This window comes from Phycodurus eques, chromosome 1, assembly GCF_024500275.1.
Source record: "Phycodurus eques isolate BA_2022a chromosome 1, UOR_Pequ_1.1, whole genome shotgun sequence".
NCBI classification, from domain to species: Eukaryota; Metazoa; Chordata; class Actinopteri; order Syngnathiformes; family Syngnathidae; genus Phycodurus; species Phycodurus eques.
The window spans coordinates 50,883,948-50,900,576 of NC_084525.1; the positions used below are offsets into that span (position 1 = coordinate 50,883,948).

The 16,629-nt window shown below is 42.2% G+C and overlaps 1 protein-coding gene across 3 annotated transcripts; it reads right to left on the reverse strand.

Annotated features, from left to right (window-relative positions):
- Positions 1–194: 194 nt before the first annotated feature.
- On the reverse strand, positions 195–16,629 carry asb14b (ankyrin repeat and SOCS box containing 14b). 3 transcript variants are annotated; one of them, XM_061698296.1, is made up of 10 exons: positions 16,576–16,626; positions 16,009–16,130; positions 15,873–15,925; positions 3,913–4,044; positions 3,666–3,824; positions 3,339–3,584; positions 3,055–3,223; positions 2,433–2,967; positions 832–985; positions 195–744 (listed from the first exon to the last, which is right to left on the reverse strand). In XM_061698296.1, the coding sequence occupies exons 2-10, from the start codon at positions 16,128–16,130 to the stop codon at positions 554–556; spliced, it is 1,761 nt and encodes a 586-aa protein (XP_061554280.1). In that variant the 5' UTR covers positions 16,576–16,626; the 3' UTR covers positions 195–553. The 3 variants fall into 3 exon arrangements, with proteins under 3 accessions (XP_061554280.1, XP_061554289.1, XP_061554299.1); XM_061698305.1 differs by lacking the exons at positions 15,873–15,925; positions 16,009–16,130 and having other exon boundaries at positions 16,576–16,629; XM_061698315.1 differs by lacking the exons at positions 15,873–15,925; positions 16,009–16,130; positions 16,576–16,626 and adding an exon at positions 14,899–14,952.

Below are 16,629 nucleotides of genomic sequence, written 5' to 3' on the forward strand. Positions count from 1 at the left end.
AAAGTTTGAGAACCACTGGTATAGAACATGGATGAATGGATGAATGGAGGATGTCCTTTAAATCAATCAATTAATCAAACAATCAATCTCCTTTATTTAACCAGGTTTAAAAAAAAACATTGATTTTAAAGCTGTCGAAGAACAATAGATTACTGTATCATCATCAGATTATTCACATAATTTGTTGACAACAGTGGTCTTCATATGGAACCTTGAGGCATACCCTTTTGAACAGGGATGAAAGAAGAAAAACACCCTGTGGCCTGGACGCACTGCAATCCATCCGACAAGTAATTGATTTACAGCCTGGTTAGATAAGACAATTTTGTGAAGTCTATCTGCCAGGATGACATGGTCGACTTTGTCAAATGCCTTTGACAAGTCAATGAAAAAAGTTGAGTAATATTTTCAGCCGTCTAGCGCCTCTATGATGTAATTTACCACTTTAACAGCAGAAGTTATTGTACTGCACTGTTTTATTAAATCTGTCTTTTTATTAAGATACACTGGGAATGATAATGTCATGCAATTTGGTACACTGCGACCAAAACACTTATGACACGACTGAATAAACAGTATCTATGCTGCCCTTATTGTATACATCAAACTCCTTGTAACGTAGGTACTCTTTCAGTCTGGGTGGAAGAGGGAGGTAGCTGATGAAAACAGAAGCTCTCAAACGTAGCTGATTAAGGTGCTCCCGAATCTGCAGCCGGCACAGGTGCTTTAAGCTCCGTGCATTTCCTGGGAGACAATGAAATCAGGAAGTTCACATAAGGTCAACAATGTACGTGTGTAAAATGAATAAGGAGGTAACAATGAATTGCAAACTTTGGATGTGGCAGATCTCCGGCCATTGTTTCTGCTCCTGTAAGGCTTCCCTCAGTTTGGCGCAGAGGGAGACAGTGTTGGTGTAGTCGAGCATGATTCGCACCAACTGAGCAGATAAGTGCTTGAGCCACGATACTGTTATAACCTCGCAGAACTAAGAGAAAAAAAAGAAGATATCAAGTTGCTGGCAGTGAGGCATCCTGAAAATGTGTTTTCTGACTTACCATACCAGCAGTCCCCCAACCTTTTTTCGCACCACGGACCAGTTTCATATAAAAGCAATACTGTACGTATATGACTGTGTACTGTTATATTGCATGTCTAAATGCCCTGCTGCACTGTTTGTGTTCAGGTATTAGTTGCTTAAAGGATTATTTATGTTTCACATTATGTGTTAGCATTAGCATTAAACTAGCGGACTAAAGGATAAGTTATGCGTTTGCTTTAAATACACAACGTGTAATTTTAGTTTTATGTTTAGTTTGACAGTAAACATCAACAAGGAGCGGCACTAAACAGTTTGAAGCTCTTTTTTGGATGAATTTTTCACTATTTGCCAAAGTGCTGCTTATTGTGATGTGAGTTAAGTTCACTGCCACCATACAGCATTCGTATCTCAAGTTTGCGCTTGAAGGTCAAAGCAAAAACATTTCCGAATGCCAGCTCGTATCTTGAAAAACTCATAAGTTGGGTGACTCATATCTCAAAGCACCACTGTATTTTGTTGGGCCAGCATAGAAACAAATGGCACAGAATTATCAAAAATCCAACTGACCATTACGGTCAATATAGTTGTTGTTGTTGTTATAATTAGTGGGATCCTTACACTTGTTTCTCTTCAACAAGCCGGTCTATTCTTATTTTAGTTGCTGTTCCATCCATCCATCCATTTTCAAGACCGCTTATCCTGGTTAGGGTCGCGGGGCGCTGGAGCCTATACCAGTTCACTCCGGGCGAAAGGTGGACTACACCCTGAACTGGTCGCCAGCAGTCAGTATGCGTGTCGCAGGGCACACATAGACACGGACAACCATTCGCACTCACATTCACACTGTCACTGACTGGGAACTGAACCCACGCTGCCTGCACCAAAGTCAGGCGAGCGTATCACTACACCATCAGTGACATTTAGTTGCCGTTATTGCTAAATATAGGATCTTGGAAATTGAAGTAATTTATTCTGTGCTTATTTTTGGGGCAGTTTTGAAGGTTTTATCCTTGCAGTGGTGTGCAAAGGTGGGGGCAAACAGGGTGGGCATCCACCTTGGGGGCATCTAAATGGGTTATGGTGGGCATCATCCCCTCGCTGACGATTTATTTTCAAGGTTAAAAACTTCAATCCAATGTCTTATCTTTTGGCTCTCCAAAGACATTTGTTTTTTACTCATATTTGCTAATTTATGGGCTTTCCTTTTGATGAATAATATCATGTGACCAAGACGAGTGGTTTGTGCAAAGAGACACAGGCAGATGCATCTGATTTTCAAAATCTCTCAGGACTGAGAAAATATTTTTTGCACAGTCTCTCAGTGCGGCTCAGTACTAAAACACTGCCTGGTGGTTGGGAACTGCTGCTTAATACTATTTTTGACTCATCTCACCACCATATCTTTGATTACTGAGGTTGTCCAGGGAGCCAAGTCATGGCAACTGCCACCATACGGACAGTCGAAGCAACGCTTGACATCATAGCCATGGTTCAGAATCATTCTCAGCATGACTTCATCTTTTAGTGCATACTGCAGGGCTGAGGGAAAGTGTGTGGTGTTGACGCGGGAGTAGTAGTTCACATTTGCCCCATACTTCAACAGGGTGTTGATGAGTTCATAGTTGCCCTGTCTCATCGCCATCTGTAAACAGCTGACAGGGTCCTGGTTCACCATTGCCCCGGCCTTTAGCAGCAGGCGAGTGCATTGGAGATCATTGTTGGACACGGCAAAGAAAAGGGCAGACTTCCGTTCATCCTCATAGTTGCGGCGCACCCTCGGGTGTAGCATTTGGTTTGGGTCAAAGTCAGCTTTGAGAAGCAACTCCAAGCAATTTGCATGCCCTCCAGCAGCTGCAGAGTGAAGAGGACTAATCCCACTCTCCTTTATTGCACACAGTTTAGTCACTGGGATGAGGTGCTGCAGTGCCCTATCAAAGAAGAGATGAGGAAAGAACATAGCAATGGATTCAACTAAAACGCGAACAACATAACATTTCATTGTGGACATTTCTCACAATATGTGACCATGGTATGCCACACGGTGAATTGGCAGGTGGCCACTGTGCAAAGGCAAGTTAGCATCTGCTCCATAGTCCAGCAGCAAAGATATTACATCGGGGTTTCCTGATGCTGCAGCGTCAAACAAGATACTGCCAGACTCTGATTCACACTCAACATTTGCACCTACAAAACAAACATTCATTTGCATTATGACTGTATAAAGAATACATGACTCAGTATGGAAATACATTTTTAATCTGCTAATATCAAGTTCCTTTCACTTCATCTCATCTTGTACCTTTCTCTAACAAGTGCTCCACCACATTTAGATGTCCATTTTGTGCAGCCAGAGCAAGTGGTGTTTTCTTTTTGATGTCACAAGCATTTGGGTTGTCACCAGACTCTAGGAGCAGATAGACAAAGTTCTCCAGGCCAAGGAAGGCAGCCTCATGCAGCGCGGTCCTGCTTAGGGGCCCGAGCTGATCCACTTGAGCATCATAGCGAAGCAGTAGAGTTGCCAAGTCATACTGGTCATTGAGAATAGCTGAGAAATAAGAAGCAACAGAGAAATAAAAATGTCGGAAAGGACTTTTTTATAGACATACTGTACGTATGTAGGAACTACCTGCCATCAATGGAGAGTCTTGCTCATCATCCTGGAGATTAGGGTTACACCCATTCTGTAAAAGGAACGTGGCGTTCTCTCGGCGGCCATAAACCACAGCTAAAAACAATGGTGTCTCCCCCTTGAATGTGCGACACTGTGAAGCCCCAAAGGGTGAAGCTGGAATCGAAACAACAGTTGACAACAGAACAACAGCTGTGTGTGGTCAACTATTAGAAATATGCTTGACTAAATAGTCCAACTATACCTGAAAAGATGATCTCAAGTATGTGTTTACTCTCCTGCACTGCTGCTGCATGCAGAGGAATCCATCCATGCTCATTAACTCTGGACAGAGTCTCTGGTTGTGCCATTAGTCGTTCAAGTGCACACTCATCACCTGTATGAAGACATTAAAACATGAAGGCATGTATGAAGAACTAAATTGAATTAAAAACATCCTCCTCTGGTTTGATACATGATGAATGCAAGATGTGTAACTATATCTCCAAAATGTTGACTGCACATTTTGGATAGAAATACAGTATACCCTGATTTAGAAAAAGTATGTTAATACGAGCAGGACAGACTTTTTTGAGATACATCTTGCGAAGCAGCATGAAGGATGCAAACATCAGAAGTGATACCCTTTCCTAACTGACACTTGAGTTCCCCAGACCCAAAACTAATCGAGTACCATATATTGTAGCATGCATAGCACACCCCAGACCGTCCAGGAGCTGACTGATTCCCGGATCTGAGAGGGAATCACCCAGTGCATTCCGTCACATCACCAGGAACATATCTCGATGTTGTAGGTCGTATATGCAGGCATGCAGAGGCAATCCGTGTTGGGAAGTAGCGGCGTTGCAATTAATTGAGATTCCATTTCTCAGTAGCATGGCCATAACAGCTCTGTTTTTAACACCAAATAGTATTTCATTAGAGAAGCTACTGTTGTGATCACATAGTGTGCTAGCAATTGTAGTATATTTTAATAGTAGCACAATCATAGTTCCTTTGGGAAGGACAAATTGTTGGAGACCTGTATTCACACCAACTATCTTTTCTTTGTACTTCTACATCAAAGGACATCCTTTAACCAGTTATATGTATATTGGGGTGTCCTGCTTCCCCCTCTGACAGAAAACTGTCTGGAGGTTACAACAGGGGCCAGGTCTTCCAAGAGGACTGTTTTGAATTATCGCAGCAAAGGGCCCAGGGGAGGGGGATTGACCAGACGAAGAGGCACCAGCAGGCGAGTGAGATTCCAAATATGGTCATGAGGAGCACCATCCTTCCGGATGCGCCCAGGGAGGGGCTAATTCCACGCCCAGAGAATTAGAATCTTGATAAACTGAGATCCCGGGGTTTTCGGGGGCTTTTTCGTCGTTCTGGCAATGTAAGCAGCTGTTATGGCACTAAGGCTTGTTCAATACATCGAATTAGCCCAAACGCTAAGTGTCTCGAAGTCTTCATTCATCCCATGCCCGACGGACGTCGGAGTTCTCCCAGGTGACCTCCGACTCGGAACCACAGGCGAAAAAAATCCACCACACAACCACAGAAGCTACATTTCCCCGGGATTTTCAAACACTTATATACTTCTGCTGATGCCCGCCTTAGACTGTGTAGTAATTAACTGCGGAGTGAGAGACAATGCCAAAGGAGGGGACAGATGTGTAAATCTTCTGAATCCCCGTGGCCATACCTTAATGAGTGGCTGGTGTGGGCCCATAACCTCCTTTGTCCAAATTTGGTACATTTCACATTGTTTCATAAATATATACTACTGGTCGGTCCCCACATGTATGTGTTATTTTCACAAATTATTGACCAATCTAAAGTGTTGAAAATGATTCACTCTCTTTGACAATGCAATGTCAATAGCGCAATAAACATGCCATTTTTTGGTTTCCTGAAAAGTGATGGTTTTGGAGATGTGAGGATTCCTGACACTAGCAAATTTCATGTTACTTATAGAGATAATAGAGTCCTCACAGAACGCTTACACGTTCTGGTGTTTACTGTATAATCCCCCAAAAAAGCTCCTGTCAACATCTGAGACCTCCAACAAAAATTTAAGGTCACACATTCAGGTATTTCCTGAAGTTAATGCAACAATCGCCAGGCATCACATCTCAGTCTGCTAACATGAACAGCAAGACATAGCACCAGCTAGCAGCATATACAGTATTTGGCAGCAATAAAAAACAATTGTTTGTGTGAGAAGGGAATTTAGACAGGAAGAGGTAGTGTAACCCGGTTAAAAAATGGTACGGTACATCGAAAAAATACTAGTCAAAATAGTGCATTATATTCATTATATTCAATATAAGTTAAATACGTTTCTAGTTTAATGAATAGAAATTAAGTCACAAGTTAAAATTAGGGGTTTTCTTAAGATAAGAAGGTTGAATATTGGTGAATGTTATTATTGTGTGCTGAATTTATTTTCCTGTGTAAGAATTTATATTGAAATGTGCCTAGGTTAATAACCTGTGAAAAGGAAAAAGATATACATTTCTTTTGTGAACTTATTTATTTATGTAACCCGTGTAAATGAATGAATTACATCTGAATTCAAAGTACAGGAAGTGTCATGTCTAGAGAGGGGAAAAAAAGATGTTTAAGATGTTCGAGAGAGAGAAAATGTTCGAGAGAGAGAAAATGAAATGACTTGATGCATATGCGTAAGGAAATTATGGAGTTGTAAAGTGGACATTTATTATAGCTGTTCAAAGTGTGCGACAAGGACTCTTTTGAAAACGTCAACTGATAGAGTGGGTCGTTTTGAGTGGACTACTCAACAGAAGACTTAAATTGGTGGAATTAGCCGCTAAGACAGAGGCGAATACGAGGAAATGGACTTTGCAAAGAAGCTAGCGACAAGCTAACTCAATTAGTGAAGCCTCCGAGGACGATAAGGGACCTCGAGGGAGCGGACGGCGTTGCCGACTCGGAGGGCGTTGCCGACTCGGAGTGCTTTGCCGACGTTGTTTGTGTGGAAAAAAACCCTCAGCATTCTTTCTTCACTCCTGCCGTTGGACCACTAGAGTGGAAGGTACCCAAGTTTCTTTCTGCCTTCAGGTGAGCCATTTCATTTAGGCTACTACATACACAAGCATCGACCTGGCTAGCAACGTGATACTGTGGTATTTGAATGTATGTCCTTTTGTCGGCTACAGTTACAATTACTTGGGGCCCATAGGTTAGCTTTGTGTATGTGGACATTTTGTGTTGACTTTCTTACTTAAACAATCTAAGAGGGTATTTGTTTTGTTAATGAAAAAGACATTTTGATACAAGGTAATCTATTTTTTAAATGAAAGTTTATTTACTTTTCAATATTTATTTTTATCATTAAATGTTCAAACTTTTAAGATAAACAAGTCTGTTTATTGACTCTGAAATCTGGGTTATGAGTATTGATATTACTTTTAAAGCTTAGTAGTCACAAACAAGATATTAGAGGGAAAATAATTACATAGACCTTTTGTACTGAATAATTGCAAAAGTAAAGAGAAAAGACTTAATAATTTGAGATTTAGAGTGAAACAAAGTACAAAAACTGCATGACTGAAAGTAGTTACAATTGAGTTTATTGGTTAAACAGTTATCTATTCTACCCTAGTGAGGAGAAGCGGCTCAGAAAATGGATGGATGGATGGAGTTATCTATTCTTGATAGCGAAAAGAACTCCGGTCCGGACAACAGCAAGCAGAAGGCAGGCCCATAAATGACACGCATGCATCATCCCAGTCAGAAGAGGATGTGGCCAAGTCTACAGCAGCCCTTCTGCAAGCAGTGAGTAAATTCCTCAGCAAAACCAAACTTTCAAGTGATAACAGAAGCTTCCGCCGCCTATGAACTTTTTCTGGATTGTTGCCAACTCCAGCCGGAGAGGAGCAGTTTGATTACTGGTTAGGTCAAGCACGGCTCATGGTGTAAGAGTGTGATTGCTCTCTAAAAGAGAAAGGGCGTAGGTTGATGGAAAGTCTAAAGGCTTCTTTACACTCGCGCGGACGGCGACCGCGCTGACGTCACTGCGGCTATCCCCCGTGTTGCTCACAAGACCCCTGCACAGAGCGCTGCTCCATCGCACCAGATTGTAAGCCATGGCCTTTGGACTTAGTGTGCATGGACTTCCTTTCCTTGGAACCCACTTCGAAGGGCATCAGTAATGTCTTAGTGGTCACAGATGATTTTACGAGATACACTCAGGCTTTCCCAAATAAAAGCCAGAAGACCCCCGGTTGTGACGAAGGTACTGATGGAAAAAATATTTTTTACATTATGGACTTCCTTCAAGAAGCCATTCAGATCAAGGAAGAGATTTCGAGAGCTGATTGATCAAGGAAATGTTGAGCCTGATTGGAATATGAAAGTCGCGGACCACACTGTATCATCTGCAAGGTGACTTGCAGCCAGAAAGGTTCAACAGAACTCTAATTTCCATGCTTGGTACGATGGGCCGAGAGAAGAAGCATAACTGGAGCCAACATGTGCCATATCTGGTCCACGTGTACAACAGCACAAAGTGTGATTCCACAATGTACTCACCTTACCATCTAATGTTTGGTATGAGGCGATACATACCATTGACCTGTGTTTTGGAACATCGCCTGATGGTATAGAAGATGCATGTCACACCAGCTATCTCTCCAAGCTAAAAGAAGACTTGAAGCAAGCATACAAGTTGGCCTCTGATGCTGCAGATAAAAGGCACCAGAGAAACAAAAAGTTGTATGACCGAAGAGTAACATTTCAGTCCATAGAATTGGGCGACAGAGTTCTTCTCCGGAACTTATACCTGAGAGGAAAGCACAAGCTAGAAAGCAAGTGGAATCCTGAACCCTATGTTCTCGTTGGAAGAATCCCAAACCTGCCTGTGTTCAAGCTCAAATGGGAAGATGGTAGACCAGGGACAAAGACAATCCACAGGGATCACCCTCTGCCTATCGGACAGTTTGTCAGAATGCCACCAGTTAGCCAGTGTGAAGATCCACCTGTCAGACCTAAGACCAGAGCAGACATCTGTAAGAAACGCCAAAAGGAAACAAATCCAGAGACTCTAGAGCTACAGGAGTTCTATGAATCACCCTATTATGTGGAGTATTTCATCACTCACCGAGCTACTCCATCACCATCTGGCCAATGAGTGTTGAATGTTGCCAGGCCAGTGGTAAACATTTAAAATGACCCTGAATTAGCCAGTGCTCATGCCCCTGAGGCAGAAAGTGTTCATGCCCCTAAGCCAGAGCATGTTCGCAACACTTAAACAGAGCATGATACTGATCTACAAGAAGATAAAGACCCTGAAGAGGAATCTGTTGGAGAAAATTTAACTTGAATCTGTGGAGGAGAGACAAGAGGAATGTGAAGAGGGTCCTGAAGGTTTCAATGAAGTACAGTTGAAGACCGATGAAGAAGAATCCAAGACTGAAGTCTGGGAAGACAGTCTGAAGACCGAAGCTGAGCCTAGACCTAAAAGAGCCATGAAGCCTACCATTAAACTCACACATGACGAGCCTGGTAAATCCAGTCACAGTTATAGTGCATAGAGGTATACTCATTGAAATAAGGAAACACTTAAAAACCTAGATTTATGCCTTAGAATCCCTAGATTAGTGTCATGTGAGGACACAGTCTAAAAGGGTGAGTGTGTAACCCAGTTAAAAAGTGGTACGGTACATCGAAAAAAAAATACCAGTTAAAATAGTGCAGGATATTCAAGTGAATATATGTTAAATACATTACTGGTTTAATAAATGGAAACTGAGTTAAAAGTTAATTCATTGATCAGCCATGAGGTTTTTAATATAAGAAGTTTGAATTTTGGTTAATGTTATTATGTGCTGAATATATTTTTCTGTGTAAGAATTTATATTGAAATGTGTTTTGGTTAATAACCAGTGAAAAGGAAAAAGTTACACATTTGTTTTGTGAATTTATTTATTCATGTAACCCTTTACATGGAAAAGGATGACGCGCTGTGGCGACTCCTAAAGGGACAAGCGGAAAGAAAAAGAAGAATTTATTTATGTAACCCATGTAAATGATCGAGTTACATCTGAGGTCAAAGGACAGGCAGTGTCTTGTTGAGAGAGGTGGAGTGAGATCGCGAGGGAAAAGGACGTTGGAGGTTCGAGACAGAAAAAAGAAAATGACTTGATGCAGATGCGTGAGGAAAAGTATGAAGTTGTAAAGTGGACATTTATCATAGTTGGCCAAAGTGTTCGACAAGGACTCTTTTGAAAACGTCAATAGTGATTGAGTGGGTCGTTTTGAGAGGACTACTCAACAGAAGACTTAAGATGGTGGAATTAGCCACCAAGACAGACGCTAAGATGAGGAAATTGACTTTGCTTAGCGACAAGCTAACTCAATTAGTGAAGCCTACGTGTGGTGAAGAAGTTGCCGAGGACGACAAGGGACCTTGAGGGAGGGGACAGCGTTGCCGACGTCGTTTGTGTGGACAGGACCCCTCAGCATTAGTTCTTCACTACTGCCATTGGACCACGATGGTGGAAAGCTAATTGAAAAGGTACCTAAATTTGTTTCTGCCTTCGGGTGAAGGAGCCATTTCGTTTAGGCTACTACGTACACAAGCATCGACCTGACCAGCAACGTGATACTGGGGTATTTGAATTTATTTCCTTTTGCCAGCTACAGTTACAATTACTTGGGCCCATAGGTTAGCTTTGTGTATGTGGACATTTTGTGTTGACTTTCTTACTTGGACAATCTAAAAAGGTATTATTTTGTTAATGAAAAAGACATTTTGATACAAGGTCCATCCATCCATCCATTTTCTGAGCCGCTTCTCCTCACTAGGGTCGCGGGCGTGCTGGAGCCTATCCCAGCTATCATTGGGCAGGAGGCAGGGTACACCCTGAACTGGTTGCCAGCCAATCGCAGGGCACATACAAACAAACAACCATTCGCACTCACATTCACACCTATGGGCAATTTTTAGAGTCGTCAATTAACCTACCATGCATGTTTTTGGGACGTGGGAGGAAACTAGAGTGCCCGGAGAAAACCCACGCAGGCACGGAGAGAACATGCAAACTGCACACAGGCGGGGCCTGGGATTGAACCCCGGTCCTCAGAACTGTGAGGCAGACGCTCTAACCAGTCGGCCACCGTGCCGTTGATACAAGGTCATTAAAATATTTTGGAAACAAAAGTTTAGTTACTTTTCAATATATCAGCTGAAATACGTTTTTTTAACACGTCACCATTTTCTCACTAAATATATTTCCAAAGGTGCTATTGACATGAAATTATAACCAGATGTTGGGAACAACCAAAGTAAACCCAACATACAAATAAAGTATAACAAATAAGCTCAGAAATTAAGTTGTGTGTAAACATGTGAAATGTGAAAAAGTATTGAACACATGAAGAAATGGAGGTGCAAAAAGGCATGGAAAGCCAAGACAATACCTTCAAAAATCTATCAAAAATCAAACAGCAATCCAGCCCATTGTCAGTGCAAATGAATATCAGATGGTTCAGTCCTAATTGATGGTGTACAAAGTCGTCTCATTGCCAAGCTGTGAGTCAAGACACATCTCATGATGGGTAAGCGCAAAGAGCTGTCTCAAGACCATTGCAAAAATAATTGTTGCAAAACATAACGATGGCATTGGTTACAGATGCATATCCAAGCTTCTGAATGTCCCAGTGAGCATGCTTGGGGCCATAAACGTAAGTGGAAAGCCAATCATACCAAGCCAGCTTCCCCCACCAGCCCTCTCATTCATGTACATATATTCTGTTTTACTTCGGCTAATCTTCATTCCTCTTCTTTCCAGTGCATGCCTCCATCTTTCTAACTGTTCCTCCAGCTGCTCCCTGCTTTCACTGCAGATCACAATGTCATCTGCAAACATCATGGTCCACGGGGATTCCAGTCTAACCTCATCTGTCAGCCTATCCATCACCACTGCAAAAAGGAAGGCCTTAAATTAAATTCTTCTGTCACACCTACAGCACACCTCACCGCTGTTCTGCTGCCCTCGTACATGTCCTGTATTATTCTAACATACTTCTCTGCCACTCCAGACTTCCGCATGCAGTGCCACAGTTCCTCTCTGGGTACTCTGTCATAGGCTTTCTCTAGATCTACAAAGACACAATGTAGCTCCTTCTGACCTTCTCTGTACTTTTCCATCAACATCCTCAAGGCAAATAATGGTACTCTTTCTAGGCATGAAACCATACTGTTGCTCGCAAATACTCACTTCTGTCCTGAGTCTAGCCTCCACTACTCTTTCCCATAACTTCATTGTGTGGCTCATCAACTTTATTCCTCTATAGTTGCCACAGCTCTGCACATCACCTTTGTTCTTAAAAATGGGCACCAGTACACTTTTCCTCCATTCCTCAGGCATCTTCTCACGCACTAGAATTCTATTGAACAAGCTGGTGAAAAACTTCACAGCCACCTCTCCTAGATGCTTCCATACCTCCACAGGAATGTCATCAGGACCAACTGCCTTTCCATTTTTCATCCTCTTTACTGCCTTTCTAACTTCCCCCTTACTAATCATTGCCACTTCCTGGTCCACCACACTTACCTCTTCTACTCTCCCTTCTCTATCATTTTCCTCATTCATCAACTCCTCGAAGTATTCTTTCCATCTAGCAAGCACACTGCTGGCACCAGTCAACATATTTCCATCTCTAGCCTTAATCACCCTAACCTGCTGCACATCCTTCCCATCTCGATCCCTCTGTCTGGCCAGCCTGTATAGATCCTTTTCTCCTTCTTTAGTGTCCAACCTGCCATACATATCATCATATGCCTCTTGTTTTGCCTTTGCCACCTCTACCTTTGCCCTGTGTCGCATCTCAATGTATTCCTTTCGCCTCTCCTCGGTCCTCTCAGTGTCCCACTTCTTCTTAGCTAACCTTTTTCCTTGTATGATTTCCTGTACTGTGAGGTTCCACCACCAAGTCTCCTTATCTCCTTTCCTGCCAGAAGATACACCAAGTACTCTCCTGCCTGCTTCTCTGATCACCTTGGCTGCAGTGGTCCAGTCTTCTGGAAGCTCCTGCCGTCCACTGAGAGCCTGTATCACCTCTTCCCGAAAAGCTGCACAACACTCGTCCTGTCTCAGCTTCCACCACATGGTTCTCTTCTCTGCCTTTGTCTTCCTAATTTTCCTCCCCACCACCAGAGTCATCTTACACACCACCATCCTATGCTGTCTAGCCACACTCTCCCCTACCACTACCTTACAGTTGGTAACCTCCTTCAGATTACATCGTATGCACAAGATGTAATCCACCTGTGTGCTTCTACCTGCGCTCTTGTAGGTCACCCTATATTCCTGCCTCTTCTGGGAAAGAAAAAGTGTTCACTACAGCCATTTGCATCCTTTTGCAAAGTCTACCACCATCTGTCCCTCCAAGTTCCTTTCCTGGATGCCGTACTTACCCATCACTTTCTTCATCACCCCTATTTCCTTCACCAACATGTCCATTATAATCTGCACCAATCACGACTCTCTCTCTGTCTGGGATGCTCAGAACTACTTCGTCTAGCTCCTTCCAGAATTTCTCTTTCACCTCTAGGTCACATCCTACCTGTGTGGCATAGCCACTAATCACATTACACATAACACCCCCAATTTCAAATTTCAGCCTCATCACTCGATCTGATACTCTTTTCACCTCCAAGACATTCTTAGCCAGCTCTTCTTTTAAAATAACCCCGACTCCATTTCTCTTCCCATCTACACCATGGTAAAATAATTTCAACCCTGCCCCTAAACTTCTAGCCTTACTGCCTTTCCACCTGGTCTCCTGGACACACAATATATAAACCTTTCTCCTAATCATCATGTCAACCAACTCCCGAGATTTTCCTGTCATAGTCCCAACATTCAAAGTCCCCACATTCAGTTCTAGGCTCTGTGTTTTCCTCTTCTCTTTCTGCCGAAGAACCCGCTTTCCACCTCCTCTTCTTCTTTGACTTCGACCCACAGTAGCTGAATTTACAACGGCGCCCCGCAGGTTGACGGCGCCGGTGGCGGACGTTGTTAACCCGGGCCACGACCGATCCGGTATGGAATTCTTTGGATGAACGCTCATATTTGTTTGGCAAGGTTTTAACCCGGATGCCCTTCCTGACGCAACCCTCTGCATTTATCCGGGCTTGGGACCGGCCTACAGTTTGCACTGACTTGTGCCACCCATAGGGCTGCATTATACCAAGCCAGTTAAATACTTGGTTGAATATAGTCTTGTCTGATGAGAGCACAATTGAACTGTTTGGACGCCATAATGAACACCACGTTTAGAGGAGAAATGGCCCTGCACATCACCCTAAAAACACCATACCAACAGTAAAGTTTGGAGGTGGGAACATGATGATCTTGGGCTGCTTTTCAGCAAACGGTAGTGGTAAACTTCGCATTTTTGAAGGAAGGATGAATGGGCAAATGTACCGTGATGTTTTTGACAAAAACCTGCTGCCATCTTCATGGATGATGAAAATGAAACGACGGTGGACATTTCAGCAGGACAATGATCCAAAACATACTGCCGAGGAAACTCTTAATTGGTTTCAAAGAAAAAAAAAAAAAGCTAATAGAATGGCCCAGCCAATCACCTGACTTGAATCCATTAAAAAAAATCTGTGGAAAGAACTGAAACTCAAGGTCCATAAAAGAAGCCCACTGAACCGTCAAGATTTGAAGACTGCTTGTGTGGAGGAATGGGCCAAAATCACACCAGAGCAATGCATGCGACTAGTTTCTCCAAACAGGAGGTCTCTTGAAGCTGTCATTGCAAACAAAGGCTTTTGTACAAAGTATTGAATAAATACAACTTGGTGTGTTCAATACGTTTTCCCTGTGTCATTTCACATTATTACACAAAACTTAATTTCTGATCTTATTTGTTCTACGTTCGATGTACGGATTACTTGTTCCAAACATCTGGTGAAAATTTAATGTCAATGTCAACACAGGAAGTCCTCGATTTACGAATGAGTTCCATTCCTACGCTGGCGACGTAACCCAAATTTCCGCGAAAGTCTTTATTGTTGCCGCCACCCAGCTCAGCTGTGCAACGAGAAAAGGGAGTTAACATCGAGGAGGACAACCTCGGCACTGGAGAAGGCGTCTCCCCTGCGTCTCCCGACCACGGTCAGGTGACCGTAGCAGGAAAGGTTAACACTTAGTATAAAGAAACTAAAATACATTAAAATAAAAAAAAAATAAGATGCTGTACTTACCATTACTGCTGAGAGTGTGAAAAAGGAGGGCGAAAAAGGCAAAGATACTCCCGGCGTACAAACACAGACAAGCACTATGCACTAGCTAAGCAGAAACACTATGGTGCTGGGGACAAAATGGCGGACGAGGCACTGGTAAAGTCAAAACGTCGTAGGTTGAGTACGTCGTAACTCGAGGACTTCCTGTATATTTAGTGAGAAAAATAGAGACGTGTTAAATACTTATTTCAGCCGCTTATTTATATTTTCGTCATTACATGTTCAAACTTTTTATATAAACAAGTCTGTTTATTGACTCTGAAATCTGGGTTATGAGTATTGATATTACTTTTGAAGCTTAGTAGTCACAAACAAGATATTGGAGGGAAAATAATTACATAGACCTTTTGTACCGAATAATTGAAAAAGTAAAAAGCAAAGATTTAATAATTTGAGATTTAGAGTGAAACAAAGTATAAACAATACATGCACTAAAAGTAGTTACAATTGAGTTTATTGGTTAAACAGTTATCTATTCTTGATAGAGAAAAGAAATCAGGTTAGCCACCTCTCATTTTAGTCTCACACACTAGAGAGGCGCTACATTAGGAAAAATGCTATTTATGAGTGTCACATGCACCCTGCCTTGCCTTCTCTGTTCCACGTGCCTTTGCCTGCACACTGTGAACTCTGACAATATTAAGTTGTCTTTGCCCTCTTCTGCTTCTTTTCCACTGCTTGTTTCAAGAACATCTGTTCCCGAGATATGGGAGAGTTTGCCAAATGTTTTTTGATCTGAGTTATACACAAAACACATTTCGGCACTGCAAGAGGATTGCACAATCCCGGGGGGGGGGGGAACAATGAAAGCTACATAAACCTTTTTCCATTTTTCATATATCCTAAAAGGTCTGTCCAATGCTTTGGAGTCTATATGTGGAAAACAATGGAGAATGCCTTCAAACCATTGATGTGTAAAGTTAATAGCATCTTACCCTCTGTGATTGCTTTGAATATATCATCAGGGTCTTCAGTGACTTTCAGATGACTACAGCAAGAAAATAAGTAGTGAGGCAAGTAAAATACCAGAAGATACAAATATTGAATATCTAATGTTGCATCAACAGTCACCTTGGACTGTGTCCTTTGAGATTTCTGTATTCTATTAGACGTTTCTCTATTATGTATTGGGTTGCTTCATCTTCATCCGAGTCATTTTCATATTGAAAAATGTCTTTTGTTTCTGTGTTCATCTGTTCATCCAGGAAGAGTCGGTGTTTAATTGGTTGTTATGGGAAGAGACAACATTCAGGTACACTCATCCCATCGCTAACAGTCTGGTTCCAGTTGTTGGAATAAATGTCTCCATGCATGGCCTATCACCAAAACACTTAAAAAAATATATAACAAAGTGTGGGTCAATTGTACAGATGTTCCATTTCATGAATTAATCACAACTTAACTTTAACCTCAGGCCACTTAACAGCAGATCCCCTGCAGCGAAGTCAACATGCGTCTCTCCCAGAAAAATTCATACCTATCTTTAATTGATGTTAATAAAATGACCCTTTTTACAAGGCAGGCTGAAATCTTGAAACATTAGAAAAATCAATACTGATTAAACTGGAAACATTAGCATTCCACGGCCACCAGCAATAATAGTTTGTTCTCTAGCCTTTTTTTGTGTGTGTTGTTTACCTTGTCGGATGGCTGTGTTCCTTCTGGGACTTTGACAGCAGTGTAGTTGGACAC

Coding starts and splice junctions, on each gene's coding strand:
- asb14b (XM_061698296.1), bottom strand. CDS start 16,130: ATGAACACAGAAACAAAAGACATTTTTCAATATGAAAATGACTCGGAT. Junction 3,825..3,912: donor ACTTGAGATCATCTTTTCAG/GTATAGTTGGAC, acceptor TTTCGATTCCAG/CTTCACCCTTTGGGGCTTCA. Junction 745..831: donor GGAGATCTGCCACATCCAAA/GTTTGCAATTCA, acceptor ATTGTCTCCCAG/GAAATGCACGGAGCTTAAAG.